Raw genomic sequence first — 20,613 nt, forward strand, 5'->3', positions numbered from 1 at the left:
TTTTTCTCCCAAACCCCAGGTTGTAAAAGTCTCAAATTTTAACGGCTTTCAGACACTGATAAATAGTTCATTTCGCTAGAAGAAAATTTTTTCCCACCTCCACGCCCTCTCAAGTTATTGTCTCTTGAAGTTTGTAAAATTTGCCTTATATTTCCGAAACCGCAAGCTTTTTCAAATTTCTATAAACAAAAAGCTAACGGTAAATTCCATGACATTAAAAATATAATTATTTTTCTTAACCCTTAAAATCGAGCATTATGTTAATCCCTCTTTAAACTAATTTTTGCTTTATTTCAAAGGCTGCATAAATCGTTCATCCTGAATATAAGAAAACCTAGAAATAGTTTCATTTATGAATTAAGATAATTTTAATAGTGTGGTAGCTAGGTATACAGTCTATGTATTTAAAAGCAGTATTTTCACTTGTTGAAGGGAAAAGTGCTACAATACAAACCATTGGTTTGACTCAATCTTATTTAATTTTGTTTTTTAATTAAAGAATTACAAAGTGGAACATTTATACATAAAATATAATTACCTTATCTAAAGTTAATTCCTGTACCTTATTTAGCATATACATACAAATGTTTTGTCAATAACTGCACTGCCTAATAATGGTGGAAGGATTTATGAACTATGTTTGTATAGATTTCGTAACAAACCGTTTAATGGAATAATTGAAAAAATTTTCTCTTTGTTTTGGTACTTTTTTATAATTTATCTAAATTTATTTTTGCAATTATGTTCCTGTATTTATACATATATACATATATGAATTTAATATAAGGCCTCTACAAGTTTATTTCTGAAAAAAAATTATATAAATTTTAATTTCATTTCATTTTTAATCCCAAAACGAGTTTGTTTACAAAAAAATTGTATTTTCTGTTTATTTGTGTATATTTAGCAACACAGTTCATATGTACTTTATAGTTTTGTCATAAGTCTATAGGTGTACATAAGTAGTTATTTTTATGTAGATTTTATATAAAAGCTTTTATAAATTTTTTTGGCCGGTATACAAGAAACTCTGCACATTTTATTTTTTCAGCAAAATATAATTTTATATAAATACCATATATGTATACATATACAATATATATACTTAAGATAAATAGATTTTCTACAGTTCTATACAATAATAACAACATTTCAATTGACGTCATATTTAAGAACATTCGGAATTTAATTCGAAAAGATGATGTATTAGAAATTTACACAAAACAGAAAGAAATTAATTTATATGTTTAATTTGAAAGAGAAATTTACTAAAAGAAAGCAATGAAGAAAGTAAATATAAAAGTCTTTCCATGTTCTTTTGAACAAATTATAAATAAAAATTAAATATGGAATTAAAAAATCTACAAAAAACAAAAACAAAAAAAATAATATTGGAAATTTTCTTCTAGATTTTCCTAACATTATTTACGTGTTCATTGATAATGGAGCCAGGAATTACAAGGATAGTAAAAAGAAGTTATTCAGATCAAAGTGTTAAAGGATATTTAACTGAGGTATGAATTAAATTTCTTTTTATATTAGAATTTTATTTTAAAATTTCAAATTTAATTTATGTACCCATTTTATTTGTGAAGAGAACTTGTTGGTGGAATGAAGTATGCAAAGAAGAATTTCAAAATATGTTCAAATGTAAATGTCCACAATGGTATTTTTGCAGGTTAGCACAACAATTGTTAACTTAATAATAATTTTTTTTACATATATGTTAAGAATATTGGAAAATTATTTTAATTTAAAATTTCAGATCACCGGGACGGTACTACAACGCTTATTGTTCAATGGTATGTCAATATTGAAATATACAAGTTTTATATTAGATATATTATGAATAAATTATAGGAGAGACTTATCATGTATAGTGTTATATTGCAAATGTATGATTTGAAGAAGTATAAAACTGATAATTACAAAATTAACTAAATATAAATATAAACTATAAATCGAAATTTCTACCATTATAGTGAACAGAATTAATATGAAAAATTTTTAATTTCCTTGGTTATTCCTTTGTACGAGTACGTTATTTTTCATTTAAAATGTGTAAAATTTTTCTATCTCTAAATCTAATCTAAATCTACTAAAGAAAATTTTAATTTTATTAAAACAATAATTTAAAATTAATTTTAACAGAATTAAATTCAAAATATTTTAATTTTTGAATTTTCTTTTATTTTAGCTCATATTTGAAATTTGTAGGGCATCCAAACCTTAGTCCTATTAGATTATTTAATATTTGTTTAGTTAAAGATAATAAATTTCAAATATTTTTTTCAACAATGTTATATTCAAAAACATTTCAACAACAAATTAAAATCTATCTTAACCTAATAATCTAATAATACCTTATTGGTCTTGTACACCAGTAATTTATTCATAATAGTTTTTATAACTTCGTAAATATTGAAATGGTGTTCCCAACTTGTTCCGTTTATTCTATTTGTAAATAAAGTATCGAAGTTTTCTCAATTTAAGTATTTATCTTTTTACCATTTTATATTTGTTTTTCAATTCAATTTACAATTTGCATTTCTTCTATGATATTGACAGACTAATACTGGATACATTTGGACTCAACCTCCTGCATGGGATTGGAATTCCTGAGAAGAGGCATCGTATAGTGTTCATTTTACATAAATTAAATATATAATTTTAAATTACTAACAAAAAATTACATGAATAAAGTATTCCTCTAACTTTTTGTTCCAATACTGTGAGTCATTATATTAATATTTATGCAAAATTATGTAATACAAAAACAAACCTAAATAATATGAGTTTTACATAATATGAAAATTTAAAGGCACATCAAAATGAAAAAATTATTAAAATTTAAATTACGAATTATTGAAAATTATAAAACAAACCAAAACAAAATACTATTTATACTATATAAGCGTACATACTTTTAAACGTTCAAATTATTAGTGCATATTGCATTTTTATTATATATATTAATTAATTTTTACATACTCTTATTAAAAAAGATATTTATATAAATAATGTATGTATTTTTCATTTGATTATAATTTTTTTTAAATTATTAATTATAATTTTGCTCTTAATTAAAATAAGTATCTTAAAATAATTATTGTATAACTTTTACTACAACTTAATATAAAGAAAGTTGTGAATTACTACAACTACAAAACTTTAAAATAATATTATAAATGTTTAAATACACACAATTTATTTATTTGATTATTTATTTGTTTTAATGACATTAAGATAAACTTGGAGAAAATATTTTGAGCCTGATTAAGAAAAGTATTTAAAAACGAGAAAAAAAATATAGTTGACCTTGTCAACTCTGTGATACCCGTACGAATTTGTTATCCTATGTGCAAATAAAGATGCCATAACTGACTATGCGACAGACGATAACTTTAAGTTGCCGTATTACCATATTAATGTATGCAAAATTTCAGTACTATGTGTTTTTCAAAATACTGCGTGTGCCAAACTACTATTTAAGTTGTATGGCAGGTACCAGAAGGAGCCAAGTAATTTCAACGATTCTTATCATACACATTGGCCCTTCTAATATATTTGTTTGTGTGAAATTTCAATACCACAACTTTTATAGTTTCTGAGATATAGCCAAATAAATTTTGAAGTTGTATGGCAGGTACCAGAAGGAGCCAAGCAATTTCAACGACTTTTATCAAACACATTGGCCCTACTGGTATATTTGTTTGTGTGAAATTTCAATACCATAGCTTATATAGTTTCTGAGATACAGCCAAATAACTCTTGAAGTTGTATGGCAGGTACCAGAAGGAGCCAAGTAATTTCAACGACTTTTATGAGACACATTGGCCCTACTAATATATTCGTTTGTGTGAAATTTCAATACCATAGCTTATATAGTTTCTGAGATATAGCAAAATAAATTTTTAAGTTGTATGGCAGCTACCCGAACCGGTGCCCCGATCATGTCCAATTTAAATAGGGTTCTGGCACTTACTTCAATAAATCATATGTGAAAATTTGGTGAACTTAGCTCCATTAGTTTTTGAGTTATCGTTGGGACGGACGGACGGACGGACGGACAGACAAAGCTAAATCAACTCAGAATTTGACGCTGATCAAAAACATACACTTGAGTCTATATCTAAGACCGTTATTTCTTAGCGTTACAAACGGTAAGGCAAATTTAGTATACCCTTCGAACATACGTTCGTACGGGTATAATAATCAATTGTTCTGGCCAATTACTTTTCTGGCTCCTCAAAAATTAATTGTTATTGAAAAACGTTGTGCTCATTATTAATTTTGTACCATAATAATTTTAAGCATTATATAACAAAATTTTAAAGGATATTTCGATGGGTACATAGAAATTCTTAAAAAAAAGCGCTAATAATATTTCAATAGGGCTCTAAACTAAAGATCAAAGATGATTTTTAGAAAATTGGAAAAATTCAAGATTTTTGACACAGCTGAAACACAGGTTGAAAACAGCCTCTTTTTGGGTAAGGTACAAACAATGCGCATAATATAGTATGAAAACCGTATTAGATAGTAACATTATGATTATGAATAAAAAATAAATTGAAGTTATTGTATATTACAAAAATTTATTAACAAAAGTTTCATATAACATCAATATACATACATATCAACTAATCATAATAAAAGTTATTAATAATATAGCTGGGCCTGAATAATTTTATCCGTTTTCAAAAATGTAGCTGGGTCTGTTGTTATTAAAATTTTATGTTCCAAAACTTTTAATTACATGAATGTAAAGATAAAACTGGTAAAAAAGCACGTATTGCCACATTAGAACAATAAAATTATTACCATTAGAGTAATGTTACTACAAATCAGATATTTTTAATTTAAGTGCTATTTTGAGGATTTTATCAGTACCACCGTAAGAATCGTGCGTGTGCAAGCAATAAAATAACTTCAAAATGTTTATATTCAATGGAAAAATCAATAGGATATAACAAGTGATTGGAATATGAAGAACATTAAAAACAGCTGCTGTTGAAAAAATATGATAATTCTAAATAAACAAACATTCCGTTTCGTTCCACCATTTTCATTCAAAACATGTGGAATGTAGAAGACAAAAAAAGCAATATTATTCGTTTTAATTATCGAAAATTTTCACTTTCATTTTTGTAAAGAAAAGCTTTTATACTAGATATTGTTCATGATTTTATTAAAGCATCAAGAATTTGTTAAAAAATTAAAGATTTTGAATTATCTACTTTTTTCATTCACAATTTTTTATCAATATCTTAAAAATTTATCAGTATAGAGAAAACATATTGTGAATAAAAAGCATCTCATACAAATTGTATGAAAATGTGTGACAATAGATGAAAGTTTGGTAATGTATATTTTACGGGTATTTTTGAAGATGCAGTTTTTAAAATACAGAGCTTTTAAATTTCAAGTTACGAATTTTAAAAAATTTGTGGGTTGAATAGTTTCATATAAAAAATTTTCAATCCAAAAAATTTCTTCCAAAAAATTTCAGCGATTGCATACATTTAGGATGAGCGCTGTATGCAATCTTGGAAATAAAACAAAAAAAGAATTTGAAGAGGCTTTAATATAAAGCTCAAATTCAAGGATTATTTGCGTGAGTTAAGAAAAATAATTATATTTTTTAATGGTATGACTAAACTTTCAGCATTTATAGAAATTTCCAAAAGTTTTCAGCTTCGATGCCAAAAATTATAAGATGCCAAAAATTAAAATTTTACAAATTTCGAGAGGCAATAACTTGAGATGGGGTAGTGGTGAAAAAAAATTTTTCTAACGAAACGAACTATTTATTAGTGTCTAAAAGCTGTTAAAATTTTAGACTCATTTAACCTGAGATCTAGAAGAAATTTGGAAAAACGAATTTTAGATAACGGTAAATTTTGTTTTGTTAAAGTTCACCCTCTATTTTTCGGCGTGTGCAAAATTTGAAAAATGCGTATTGTTTCGCTGCAATAAGTAGTCAAGAATGTATCCGTCCTCTAAAAGTGTGGGGGGGGGGGGGGGAGGCAAGTAAAACTGTTCTTCTACGAAAATATGTTTCCAGTAAAGGTCTATATACATATAAAATTTTAGTTTTCTATCTTCAAGGGTTTATTTTTTGAGTTTTGCATTTGTCTGCATTAAAAAAGTCGTAATATTAGGATTGCACTGTTTATGATGCATTATGAATTCATAATATATTATGCAGTATATATACACATATATGCATATGAGCATAGGGTGCATATGTATGCAAAAATTTTTATATTTTAATTACAATTGCAACTTTTTTTAGCATATTCTCTCTTTCTCTTTTTTTAGCATTGCTGCTTTTTAAATTTTGAATGCTATTTTCCTATTAAAAACTTTGCATTTTTTCTTATCTTTGAAATGCATTTAGTTGCATATGAACCGTTCGAATGCAAAACGCAATGTTGATTGATTGCGTGTTCTTTATGAAAGAAAAATTTTAAACCCAAGTAATTAATTGTAAATGGAAGTGTCAAAATATTTTTATATTGAGAAGGTTGAAAATAATTATGCCAAATCGTTGAAAGTTCCAGGTCGAGAAAATTATATTAAGTTGCGATTGAAGAATGTAAATGAAGGATTTCCAATAATAAATCATGATTTTATTACTAGAACATGTTTTATGCCTGAGGCGTATAAATTTATAGCTGATAAAGCATACGAAATCAAGATAAGAAAAGATGATGTTTGGGTAGTAACATATCCAAAGAGTGGAACAACTTGGATCCAGGAAATGCTTTGGTTAATAATACACAATTTTGATTATGAGCAAGCGTTAAACGTTGACTTAACAGAGAGATCACCATTTTTAGAGTAATGGATTTTTTAACTACATTTATTTGAATATAATTGAAATATACTTTTGTTAACAGAATTAGTGGTTTAGCAACAAATTTGGAAATAAATTCTGTTGGAATAGTTGAAGATTTAAAATCACCGCGCCTAATTAAATCTCACATGCCAGCATCATTTCTACCTAAGTCAATTTGGACAGTTAAACCTAAGGTATGCCTCTTTTGCAAAAAAAAATGTATAGGTTTAAATAAATTTAAAAGATTACAATTACATACATATGTATATTTCAAACCCTTCACAGTTAATTTATGTTTCAAGAAATCCTAAGGATGTATGCATTTCATATTATCATCATTGGAAAGGAATGATTAATTATAAAGGAAGTAAATCAAATTTTGTACGAGCTTTTATATCGGACAATATGAATTTCGGACCTTATTGGGATCATGTAGCAGAATTTATAAAATTGAAAGATCAAAAGAATATTTTATTTTTAACATTTGAAGAACTAAAAATAGATTTAGAAAGGGCTATTAAAAAATGTTGCACATTTCTTGAAAGATCTATTGATGATGAACAATTGGAAAAGCTTAAAACGCATTTGTCTTTTGAAAACATGAAAAGTTAGTAAAACATCAATTTATTTTAAACACAAAATTTTTATTTTTCCATTTGTAGAAAATCCACAAGTTAATCATTCTTCAGAGACAAGACTTTTTAAACAAGTTGCGGAAACTTGTCATCAAAATGAGACATCTTTTGAGTGCGTTAAGTTTACAAATAAAATTTTCGAAGCACTTTATAACTTACACATTGTATTTTAACATTATTTTCCTAACAGATTTTTACGTAAAGGACAAAGTGGTTTATATGAAGAGGAATTGGATACAGATCTATTAAAGGAATTTGAGTGCTGGATACAAAAAATGAAACGCAAACATAACTTAGAATAAATTTTGTTTCACTCCGTAAAAATAAGAATAATGAACAAACAGAAATTTAACATTGTGTAACGCATAGAAATATTTCAATATAATGTATACGTTACAATTTAGTGCAAATTATATGCTGCTTCTTTAGCACTTAATATACATGTGTATGTACTTATGTATAAATACAATTTTAATTTTAAATATTTTTGGGCCTTTACGAAGCTTTGCAACACGGTTTGCGTTCTGAAACTAAAAATTGCAGTTTTTCTAAACTAGAAGTGAGTCAAATTGTAGTGGAACGGAGTGTGCAGTAGAATTGGGTTTGTCTGAACAAAATCTAATGTGAGAGTATAAGCGAGTTTTCAGATTTGTAGACTGAAGTTTTTTAGGATTTTTATTTTGATCCTGTTCGACGTTTCTTTAGAAAATCTCTCAGCTTGGATTCGTATATGACCAAGAATGCATCATAAAACATTTTGTGAACTGCCAAAAAATATAAATTTTTTTACAATATAATAATTTTATTTCATAAATGTATATATTTTTGCTATGTTAATTTCCGGAACACATGTTAAATAGGTTTGAATTAAGTCATCATAAGTCATCTTTCATCATCTTACTTATGTATGTATTTATGTATTTTATTTGAATTTTTGGAACAAATAAATGACTGAAAATTTTTATGTAACAAAAATTCAAAACAAGAAAAGAATAACAGATAAATTAAATTTTTCCAATTGTTCAAAATCGTTTCTTGCTTTACTTTAAAGTACATATTACGAGCAAAATTAACTTTTTGTGATCCGAAATGTTTTAAACCAAAATCAAAAATGAAAACTCTTTTGCTTATATTACATTAAAAAGAATTGACGATAATCGTTTAATATTGTATCGGCTATTATTTCTTTTTGAGACATTTACGATGTCTCAAAAAGAATTTGGAAGTAATTCTCAAAGACGATTCGGAAAGTAAATATATCTGCATTTATAAGCTGTTTACGCAATTATGAACGCATCTTACTTTTAAAGTTCTTTGAAAGAAATAACTAAATACGTTATCTTCAATAATTAAACTTAATTATTTAGTAACATATTAGAAACTTTAATTATTTTAAAATACGTAATAAAATACGATTAAGGATGGGCATAATTAGATGGGTACATAACATATGGTATAAACAATATTGTGCATCAAAATTAATGCATTTATTGATTTTATAATATCTAAGATCACACATTATCTGCAGCTATTCTGGCATTCATCATTTATTTTTGCAATTTTAAGAAAAATTTAAAGACTTTCTAAAATGGCAAATAATAAAACAAGCGTTTATTTTTTTTTCATTCATTAATCAATGTATTTAATTTTAAATTGCTACACTAATAATTTTCTTTTCATTATTACACTAAGAAAAATGTATATTTTTTCCTTTAAATAAAGTTATTAATAATTACACAGAAAAAAGTCATTCTTAGTTTTTTCTTTTTTATTATTTTTTTCTTTAGTAGACAATATTTTAAAAATCTACTATTATTAATAAATTTTTGTTATGCAATTTTATATTTTTAATTAATTTGTTTTAGAAATGATTACAGTTAGAAAAGTATATGACCAGCATAACCAACATAATTTTAATGTGTGTATAATTATAACAAGAATTAGTTTTATCTATAATAAAAAAAAATATAATTGTTTTTTTCTCATAATTATATAATTTAATAGTTTCATGTTGCTATAAACTACAATACATTTACATACTATAATAATACATACTTATATTAAGAAAAATAGATATAACGAGCTTATATGTATATTACCTGTAAAAATATTTAAGATTTTTCTTTATTTGATAAAACACATACAGCATTTTTTACTTTTATTTGAATATTTACAAGTTTCAATATTTTTTTGTTTAATCGCAATTACATATTTATTTCATAAAGTTTTTTGAAACCTCACAGATAAAAAAGTGTTCATAAAAATTTTCTTAGGCTTTTATAATTTAGTTATCTAGAGAAATTTGTTTTTGTTAAGTACAATATACATACATACATTTATAATGAAATTTTTACTGGAGAAAAAATATACCAAAATCACTAAATTGAGCAGTATCGAATTCTATGAAAAATTGTTAAAACCCGATTCTTAATATTGCAACAGTGCTAATTAAGCACTATTCTTATTTATGATAAGAATGGAAAATTTTCAAGCTAGTTTTATCGGGCTCTTACAAAATGAAGATTTACTATAGTTTGCCATGAAGTTAATAGTTTAGTTTAACTAAAGGTAGTATTTGAAAATGATTTAAGTTTAAAATAGAGCTAAATGAAAAATGATATTTGTTGAATAAAGATTGCAACATTTCTGAAATGAGATGTAGTTAAAAATTCAAAGTTCAGAGCGTAAGATGAGTTACTAACATATTATTCATTACACCTATAGGAGCATATGTACAGTTATTGGTAAAATTTGAGGCTTTTTATTAAACTGAATTTGAGTTAATCTCAAATGAAAAAATTAAAAAAAAATATTGTTAATAAATTACTTAAAATACATTCTCTTTGAAATTTTTTTGAATACTATTCAATTTTGTTTGAATATTTATATTTTGATTAAAGTGTATATATAAAGTTTACAATAAATTATAAAATATACATGTAAGAACACATTCAAAGAAGCTTTACAACTCGGTTAATATGTTAACTAATTACTTGTTTCCAAAATTCCAGTTTAGTTAAAGATGAAAACTCTAGAGTTTAAAAAAATGGGTCTAAAGAAATAAAATTTAACGAATTTTTGATTTCAAATCCAAAAAAGTTTCCAACATGTAAGTATCAAAAGATGTTTAAAGACAATATTTAGTCGTGTAATGTAATGGAATTTTAAACTAAGTTTGAGTGATACTTAAAACTTAAATTTTCAACTAAGAATTGATATAAAGTAATAGATATGTACATACATAGGTATTAATCTTATAAGAAATCGATTTACACTTTTTGACATCGTATCAGATGACAATTTACACATTATTCTCTTACAACAAAATCGATTCTAAAAATTCCAATGGATTGCCAAAAAAAATCTTGAAATGTAAAAGCATGTTTTGCTTTGTATTGCAAATAATTATTTTTAAATATTTCTTTAACTAAAACAAAACCCTTGCACATTAAAGTTTTACGAAATTCATGGCTTTAGGAAGCCACTAAATAATCTCACAAAAGCCCAATGTTATTTATTTGACTTCTTTGCATTCAACGTTACTTGCATTGATTTAATATCAGCTAATGTATGAATTCCTTGTTCCTCGAATTTTTTCCATTGTGAGTAATTAAATTGCATATATGTTATTAATTGTGGCATGTCTATGAAACCTTAAAAAGAAAAGAAAAACATTTGCTTTATATAGTTGCGTATGTAATCAATTGTTGAAAAGCTAGTTTCGTTTGTATGATAAAAAGCTTACCATCCCAAGCATGCATCATGTCTTGTATAATAAATTCTATAAAACCTATTTGACTTTTTGGTATACTGCATGTAGCATGATCAAACATTGGCATTACAATTGGAAGTCCTTTCTCTTTTTCTTCATCTGTTTGTGTAAAGTATTCTTCAGCAATACGACGTGCCCATTCAACACAATATGAAAGTGGTCTAGATGGATTACTTACATCTGCTACCTTAATTAACATTCTACGAATTAGAATTTGGTTTTCATCGTCAGGTATAACCTTAAAAATAGAATAATAGAATTTAATTATATGCACTACGACAGTTTATTCAAATAGAGCGCAGAATGTGAAAGGGTGGTGTCATACCCAAAACCACTCATTGAAGCAAATAAAATTATTAAAAGGCATTTTTGAGTTGAAACATTTATAACAAAAAAAATTATGTAATAAAACAAAATGATGTATTTTTTATGCTTTACTTATTATAATTCAATATTTCGTAGTTTTAGTTGTTATATTTAAGTAATTTAAACTCTAATCCGAGTTTAGATTTTACTATTCAACAATTTTATTTATATTAACTGGTGGTATATTAAAAAAAATATTTGCTACGATTGTTAGTGTCAATTGCAATTTTGATGCAAATTGCTATTTGGATTAGGGTGGAAAATTGATTGTCATCAATATACTTTTGATTGAAAATCTTTGAAAAGGATTTTGCGTGTTTAACCCAAACAGTTTAGAACTACTCACCGAAACCGAAGGGGGTTTGTAAATTGCATAAGCAATCAACAATAAAAGGATTTTTTAAGCACACACTCACATATTTTTCAAATTGCTTTATGTTATTACGTACTGGGCAATTCTTCTCAAAGTGCAGTCAATTGCTTTTTGAATTCGTTTTGAAACTGTTTAAAACTCAAACATACTTAATTGAATTGCAACATTCAATTCAAATTAAGTTTCATAAAGATTGATATCTATAATGACGGCTTATTATATTCATAACAATCCATTAAATTTACGTTGATCTAAACTTTCTTATCAAGTCTGTTTATATCGAACACATAATATCGGTGGAAAACATCATTTAAGTCATTTTCCTAATAGTCAAATTAATTTTGCATTCTTTTTTTATTTTTTCAATTTTCGTTTTTGTAAGTAAAGAAAATTGAAAATATGGTGTAAAGCGGCACATTTCTACCTTTCATAGATATGCTATTAAAGAAATGCGATCAGATGCTTATTATCACAAATTATACTTGAATTTAAACAGTATGTTTTCAATTGTAATAACTTTCTTGTCACTTACATCACGATCAACATCCGCACCAAAAACGCTAACAAATTTTGCTAAATGTTCAAAATGTCGCGTCATTTCTGTTGCTAGAATCATATCAATTATTATACTTCTGGCATTTTTATATGTTTCCTTGTCCAAATTTCTAAATATATTTATTTTTTCATCAGCTAAAATCACCAATTTAAAAAAAAATTAATTAGTACCATTAATAAATTTAATATAAATAACAAATAATGAATTTACATAATGTTAATTTAAATGTAGTGGCAGCATGATGTGATTCTAATACAGTTAAATCATTGTACAATATTGCTAGTGGGCTATTTGAGTTGCATAAAAATGCTGATGAGCGTCCTGGATGATCAATATCATGAGTTGCAGCTGCAATCAATGCAGCCGCTTCGTCTAAACGATCTAATCCCATATCTTTTGCTCCTAATTGAGTGATAAATGCACCGGTTGCCTTATGAAAAAGTTAATTATAAATTGGGATTTTTATTTTTGCAGAAAACTAAAATTTTTGTATACCTGCATAACGTCTGCTGCATGTGTGCTATTGTGATATGAATTTTGTGTATGATAGTGAGCTTCTATAACAGCTAACCAACCTTTCGCTGTTATCTCATCAACATTAAAAGTACTAAATACATCAAATCGTCTAAACATTTCCATTCCTAAATATAAGAGTGGTCGTTTTTCAGAAATTTCTTCCAATTTGAAGATATCAAATTCCCAAACAAGAGATTCTTCTAATAGTTCCATGATTTGCGATGTTGCCTGAAAGTATGCAATCAGTATATTATTTTTTTTCAGTAATTGTAAAAGTTTATAAATAATACCTTCATTTTAGATGGTAATAAATTTGATGGTCTGCTTGTTGATACCCTAATAATTGAATCATTCGAACTTCTTCTAGATGAGTATAAATTTGTTGGTCCCTACAATTACGCTTAATTTTTTTTATTTTTTTTTGTTAAAATCAGGGACAATTACCGTTAATAAAGCTCCAATTAGATCGGTTGCAATAGGGTCTTCGGTTTTTATTTCCTTCATTTGTGGACTATAAAGGCCCTCTTTTTTTAAAAATTCAGAAACTTTATCGATCAGTCTTGCTTCTTCTGGTGAACAGTTTTCTTGTACTTGTGACAAAAGATTAACAACCTTTAAAAATAAGAAAAAAGTAATTATGACAATGATGTTTTTCAACAAATACTTATTGGAATTTTTTAAAGGCACTTCTTTCGTCAACTTTTAAGTTAATTACAATACACAATCTTATAATAATTGAATTGAATTGCAAAAATCCCTTGCAAAATTAAATGTTGACAAAATTTTATTTCGGGGGAAACTTACTAGTAATTTACGTTATTGTTTCTTTGGCTAGGAAAAATTTTTTTTCAGAAAATAATTTTTAAATTTAAATTAAAATAAATTTAAGCCATTTGCTTATATACCAATGACGATAAATAATAAAGTGCCTATAATAATAAAATATATAGAAGAGAGATTCGGAGATTCGGTAGTATTCTAGAAGCAGACTGATAGAATGTTTTCAGACGAACAAAAATTTTGGAATATACATTTTTCTTTTTTCATCCTTCGGATTCTATCATCGTCTTTTGAAAGTACAACTGCTTTACTTTTAGGCGTGTTGAACAGGTTATAAGGAAAACAAAAATTTTTAGATTTTGTCTTAAAAATATATAAGTATATAAATGTTTGATAGATTTCTAGATTCTGTAGATATTAAAAATATTTGTAGATTTCAATTCAATCGATTTTTTTTACTACCAAACTTCAAATATTAAAGCAGAAGTACATACTGACTATTCTACAATCCGCATCAGTGTTATTGAAATTATAATAACATTAATGCAGATATAAAGTTTTCTAAACTTTTTAAATAATTGAATTTACTTTTCGAAGATATTATGGTCTTTTTTATTATAATATTTATGGATAAATTGCGGAATAAGTAGAGCAAAAAGATAAATAAATATAAGATAAATCAAAATAAAATTAGTTTGAAAGGCATACGATTAGTGTACAACTGATTATACAAGAAAATTTATTAATATTTGTTAAATATTTAATAAAGATTTGAAATTACCTTTGTTATTGGTGCTTCTAATGGTAACGATGTTAATTTTGCAAGACTTGTTCTTCTTAAACCATCCGATGCTATGGAACGAACATCATAACTAGCACGACGTATTGAATGTAAAGAACCTCTTTGATTTTCTTTTGGCTGTGGTAATGTTGCTATAAAATCATTTTGCCCACCAGGAACATCAAAATTGAATACAAAATGTGTTGGAGTTCTATAATAATATGTTGACAAAATACAAAAAAATTAATTATGTGAAAAAAAAATTATAATTATAAGAATGTAATTTACATGATTGTATGAATTTGACCTTATCAAATATTTATAACAATATTTAAGCTCGTATGCGTATATGTTGTGTATATTGGTATGGGTATGTAAGCATGAAAATCTCATTGAATTCTATGCATTAATATATCTATATTGAGTTGTTTGTAAATATTTGTGTACAAAATAATTCATTTATACTAAATAAATATCTTAAATAATTTACTTATTATGTTAATGTGAAGAAAAAATTATCTAAATAGTTTAAACTAATATAACGTACAGTTCGAAATCGTCATGTAACCCACTACCACGCATGGATTTCTTAAATATTATTCCTTGAGTTAATTGTTAAAATGTAGTTGAAAAGTGGCTAAATCTTGATTTAGAATATTTTCAGGAACTTGTATAGTTGTAGAGACTAACTGTCTGAGAATATTTGTAGAAGGCAAGAAGGAAATATCTAAATAGCAAACCTTGTATAATTCGAATGTTATGCTTAATTCCTTTTAAATGTTTTATATTATGTATACTTAAATATATACATATATATGTATATATAAATATATAAATAAACTTACACAAAAAAAAAATTATATAATTACCTTCCAATACATGCTACAGGTACTACTCTTACATGCATAGGAATACCATCATGTCCTTTTCTTTTTACTGTTAAAATACCATCAAATTCCCGGATATGTTTACCTTGAGCATTTATTGAAGAAACATCCGATAGGAATATTTCAGATAAAGGTCGACTTATGATTTCATCCTGCAATATAAAATATAACACAAGTATAGATGTAATTGAAGAAAATAAAATAAGAGAATAAAATTTTTTTTTCGTTTTCCTTTAATAATTTTTGAAGTTTTTTTTTTAAATAACACGATCAATACACGGCATTCACATCCTGTAGAACCCATAAATAAACGTGTCTTTTTATATGTGATTTCAGTATATGTATATAACATTATTGCGATATTATTATATAATTAAACGATTAGAACATAGACAGAAATAACATTCATATATGCACATTATAAAATCAATGACAAGGTTGACAACCAAGAAAAAGGAGGAAGGATATACGAAACTGAGAGGGCAAAATTTATTAATTTTTTTTTGTATTTTTATTCTTCTTTTTGATTTCATACTAAATTTTGTTCCTTTTTCTGACTTTTATTGTAATGTTACATTAAATAATAAATATAATAAAATTTTTATTTACTGTGGAGAAAATGGTTAGGATATTTGTTTTTCAATAATGTCAACACATACACTTGTGTGTATTTAATGCTTCTGTACGTTGTGTACATACATATTACTTTCTTTGTATTGTAACCAAAAATCTATTGTAGAAGAAATGGTAAAAAAACCTTTCATTGTTTTTTTTTCGTTTGTGGAGAAAATGCGAAATTCAACAAGAAGAGTAAATAACATTTTTATTAAATAGCATATTAAATGTAATTTCTCTTTAAATATAAATTAAGAAATTTGGGTTCTTATAAGTATAAGGTTGTAAACAAAAAAAATAAATTTTTACAAAAGAATTAAAGCTCAAATTTTTTTTAACAGGCTGTAGCTCAAAACATGTGTAACCCCTCCCCCATTCAATTTTTGCTGGAAATTGGTCAAAGAATAATTTCTGAAATTATGCGAAATGCTCTGTATCTCGGTGAATCATTATTAAGCATTTTAGTGTACATAATTGTTCAAAGTTAAGAAAATGTGTAAGATCAAAAAATCTTGGAACTACGAAACAAGATACAGAAAAAGGTGTTAGGAAAATTTCACAAAATTTTTACTTGTCCATGTTATATGGTTAAAATTTCCGTGTGTAACAAGAATTGTTTAATGTAATTTTTCTTATTTGAGATTTAATTTGACGAACAAAATTTTAAGTGTATATTTTATTGCCATTTTTATATGGCAATGAGTATGAACTATGTTAAAATTCAATGCAGGAACTAATTTTCAAATAAGGTCTAATAAAAGTTTTCAAATTTATGAAGTTTACTTATTAAATACTAAAATTTGAATATATAAGAATTTTGTTTACCAATCGCATATTTAAAAGCCTCTCAGTTGATTTATTTGCATATTGTATACGTAATAAATCGTCTGTTATCAAAAGAACTTCTTTCAATCTATGTAGTGCTGTGTATAAAGTCTAAAAATTTTAAAAAGGAGAAAAATTGTTAAATTAAAATCGACAAGAAAAATTTAGTTTTGTAAATACCTGTTGTGTTGACATAACATTTTGCGGTCTTACTATGGAATGTAAAATTTGTTTTATTTCTGTTGAGCATATCACGACATTTGGACTTTCAGCAATGCACTGTTGATATGAAAAATAATTATTTATATAAATAATTTAGTTAAATATGATATTTTTAGCGAAATTAACAAAAACGAAACTTAGTGTTACCGTCAAACTTTTATTGAATTTATAGAATTAAAGTCTTAAGGTAATTTAAATTAGTTTTTAATGTTCTACAACAATATTCAATTCAATTTGTAGTAAATTATTATTCGGGTAAAAATTCAGCTTTTAGAAATATAATTTTCTCTCATAAAATATAAAATAAATTACCCTATTAACGCCAGCATCTAAAAGTGCAATCAAAGAAGTTTCATCTTTTTCGAAAAAACTGTAAAGAGATAAAAAAATTAAAATTTTTAAATCAGGTTAAACAAATTGTATTCGACATAATAAAACGGGTTTAGAATCAAACACTCCATATATGAAGAGCTTTGCACTGATTAAGTTGAAATGTAGTTAGGTATTTTAAATTTATATTCTTATTAACTGATATAGCTTAACTCAAATAGTTTAAGTAGTTTTTGTACAGCTTAACTCTCTATGTATTTCTTAACCGCCTCAATTAGATATTCTAATATTAATACATGTATGCTATTTGAAAGATTATGATATGTGATTTTAAATTGCCGTTTGGCAAATTTAGCCGTAGCCTGAATATGCTTATAAGCTTTATACAAGTTACAAATTACTTGATTTATATTTTAATTAAAATTGTAATCTACTCGCTTCGGTATTTCTTAAATAAATTTATATGTAAAATCGAAAAGAAAACTCAGAACATGAAAAAGGAATTTGTATGCTAATTAAGATTAATGAAAAAAATACTTGACAATAGGAATAATGTGTTAAAAATCAGGATGTGGGCGTGTTGTTTCTATGGTAAATACATAATAGAAATTTATTTTCACTCGCTTTAAAATTTTCTTAACTATAATAAGTAACGTCGATAATATTTTTTACATTTACCTGTAAATTATTTATTTCTATTGTATTTGACTACAGGTGAAAAAAATATTAGGCATTTTATATTGATTATTTTAAGCTCTGAATAAAAAAAATATGCACAATATTTTTCTTAGGTATCGAAAATCTGAATTTTTCTCAGATTCCAATAATCCTCTTAAATTTAAATATAATATACATATTAAAGTAAATTTAGAAAGTATTTATAGAAAGCTTTTTAATGTTTTTTAAATCAGGAATAAGCAACTTAAATTTAATGTAACTGTGATATATACATATGTATATGATAATAAGTCGCAACGTTTTCTGAGTTAATAATTTTTAAATCTTAAATTTGTACTTCGTGCGGTTTGAAGGTAGACACAGTAGGCATTGGGTTTTAATTGATTCCCTTCCATTTAAGAGTATATTACGCTTTAAACTGTGTAATAATTTGCTATTGGAGTAGTCTGAAAATGTAACGCTGTTTTGTATGAAAACTCAAACATTTAGCATTTAAATTATTTATTAGAAAATAATTTTTAGAAATGATGAGAAATGACTTTTATTTTTTATTTAAATATATAAAACTAGTTACCGGAATGAATGTGTGTAAATATTTTTCTTAACAAGTGATTTACATATAACGGTATAGTTGGAAGAGTTATTCTTCTATAGAAATGTAAATGAAATCTAAAATTTTAGTGTTATATGATACATAGAATCGCGAATGTATAAATAGCAGGATTAAGCTGTATAAAATGTAGCAAAGATTTGTTATGGTGTTATAGAAAACTTCCTCATGTCATAAGTATTGAAGTTTTATATAAAAAAGGTTACAATTATGTGATATTGGTGTTAGGTTAAAAGTAAAAGATCACTTTTATATTCTTTTAAAATGTTTCTTTAAACTTAACTTTAGCGACATACGTAAAAAACCAATTGAAATGCAACATACCGATTAAAAAAAAAATTAAAATTTAATTTTTATTCTATTTTGTTTCCATTATAAAATTTGAATAGGAATAAGAAATTTGTAATATGGCAACATTAAAAGAGTTGTCGAGTGCCAAACAATATCAGTTTAATTTTAAGGATACAATAAGTTTTGTATTCTTAGTTAAGGCATTTCAATTACTGGTTTATATCTCTGTAACTCCAAGTTATTAAGGAGTAGTTGGAAATAATTTCTAAACGGAGTGTTCTTCAATATAAAAATGTCGTTATAAAGAAGTTAAAAATAATTTATAAATTTGGTAATTGAAGACTTGACGATTATTTTTTATACAAAGTATAAATCAATTTAATCTGAATCTGAATAAATAAATAAATTTGGTAATTGAATACAAACGCGGGAAATCCTTGAGAATCTTACAGGCCAATTTCACTGTTACCAATGATGTCTAAGTTTTTTGAAAAGCTACTTTAGATTAAGGAGATTGAAGCCAATAATAGAAAATAGGGGCTTTATACAAAACCATCAATTTGGTTTTAGAAGAAACCATTCTACAATAGACCATGTTCATAGAATAACGAATATTATAGAAAAAAGTTTGGAAAATAAAGAAATCGCTCTTCTATATTTCTAGACGTAGCACAGGCATTCGACATGGTATGGTACAAAGGCCCTATATGTATTTAAATTAGGACAAATGATGCCATCGCCATTTGTAGGAATTTTGGAGTTTTACTTAGCTGATAGATTATTTAGAATTAAATAAGATGCTGAAAACTCCACGCTAAGAGAAAAAAGAGCAGGTGTGCCTCAAGCCAATATTGGGTCCAATATTGTACTTGCTTTACGCGAGTGATTTGCCGTATTGGCAGTATTTGATATTGCAGTATTGGCAGTAGGATCAAACATTGACGATTCCACAAAAAAATTACAGGAGGCAAGTAACAAAATAAGCCAGTGGACTACGGTTTTCAAAATGTAGTTGAATGAAGCAAAATCCGTTCTCATGAACTTCACCAATCGGAAAATAGTGAATCCATCACAAATTAACTTAAATGGAACGAAAGTAGGAATCCACAACTCAGAAAAATAATTGATAATAAGGTATTGATTCATAACCAAATCATTAAACCAATATTGGTATATGGCATTCAACTGTGGGGTTGTGCCAAGAAGACTCACATTAAGAAAACTCAAACCTTACAGAATAAAGTTATATGGGGTATGGTAAATGTGTCATGGTATGTACGTAACGGTGGCATCCACAGGGACCTAGGGGCTCCTTTGCGTGTAAATGAAATTAGAAGTTGGCTACAAAGCGTAGGGCTCGTCTAGAACAGAACGAAATATGGAAGCTCGGCTCTCGGCTGCTATACAATGGCGTTATGACGGAAAGACTTAAAAGAACAAGACCTTTGGATTTAACACTAAATACCAATTTCCTTATGGTAGGTATTTAATTCCTGTACGTAAAAAACGAAGTTAGCGCAGAATTAATAGTT

General features: G+C 26.1%; 3 protein-coding genes across 7 annotated transcripts in view; 2 read left to right on the forward strand and 1 right to left on the reverse strand.

Moving 5' to 3' along the window:
* The first annotated feature begins 1,167 nt into the window (after positions 1–1,167).
* Positions 1,168–3,048, forward strand: LOC129611181 (uncharacterized). Its single transcript, XM_055524175.1, has 5 exons — positions 1,168–1,290; positions 1,410–1,514; positions 1,596–1,678; positions 1,766–1,802; positions 2,569–3,048. The coding sequence occupies exons 1-5, from the start codon at positions 1,282–1,284 to the stop codon at positions 2,620–2,622; spliced, it is 288 nt and encodes a 95-aa protein (XP_055380150.1). The 5' UTR covers positions 1,168–1,281; the 3' UTR covers positions 2,623–3,048.
* Positions 3,049–6,415: 3,367 nt separating this feature from the next.
* Positions 6,416–8,594, forward strand: LOC129610793 (sulfotransferase 1B1-like). The gene is made up of 5 exons (XM_055523515.1): positions 6,416–6,846; positions 6,906–7,038; positions 7,130–7,451; positions 7,507–7,591; positions 7,670–8,594. The coding sequence occupies exons 1-5, from the start codon at positions 6,497–6,499 to the stop codon at positions 7,779–7,781; spliced, it is 1,002 nt and encodes a 333-aa protein (XP_055379490.1). The 5' UTR covers positions 6,416–6,496; the 3' UTR covers positions 7,782–8,594.
* Positions 8,595–9,683: 1,089 nt separating this feature from the next.
* LOC129610792 (high affinity cAMP-specific and IBMX-insensitive 3',5'-cyclic phosphodiesterase 8) overlaps positions 9,684–20,613 on the reverse strand; it is a 114,912-nt gene continuing 103,982 nt past the window's right edge. For all 5 annotated transcript variants that reach the window (XM_055523509.1, XM_055523514.1, XM_055523513.1 and 2 more), the window contains 12 exons: positions 17,485–17,542; positions 17,131–17,229; positions 16,951–17,061; positions 15,493–15,662; positions 14,624–14,834; positions 13,507–13,674; positions 13,353–13,451; positions 13,042–13,290; positions 12,757–12,976; positions 12,523–12,680; positions 11,225–11,489; positions 9,684–11,132 (listed from right to left, as the gene is read on the reverse strand). In XM_055523509.1, the coding sequence (XP_055379484.1) occupies positions 10,990–11,132; positions 11,225–11,489; positions 12,523–12,680; positions 12,757–12,976; positions 13,042–13,290; positions 13,353–13,451; positions 13,507–13,674; positions 14,624–14,834; positions 15,493–15,662; positions 16,951–17,061; positions 17,131–17,229; positions 17,485–17,542 (1,951 nt within the window). In that variant the 3' untranslated portion in view covers positions 9,684–10,989. The remainder of the gene's footprint in view (positions 11,133–11,224; positions 11,490–12,522; positions 12,681–12,756; positions 12,977–13,041; positions 13,291–13,352; positions 13,452–13,506; positions 13,675–14,623; positions 14,835–15,492; positions 15,663–16,950; positions 17,062–17,130; positions 17,230–17,484; positions 17,543–20,613) is intronic.

This window comes from Condylostylus longicornis, unplaced genomic scaffold (genome assembly GCF_029603195.1).
Source record: "Condylostylus longicornis isolate FDR11 unplaced genomic scaffold, ASM2960319v2 ptg000048l, whole genome shotgun sequence".
NCBI lineage: Eukaryota > Metazoa > Arthropoda > Insecta > Diptera > Dolichopodidae > Condylostylus > Condylostylus longicornis.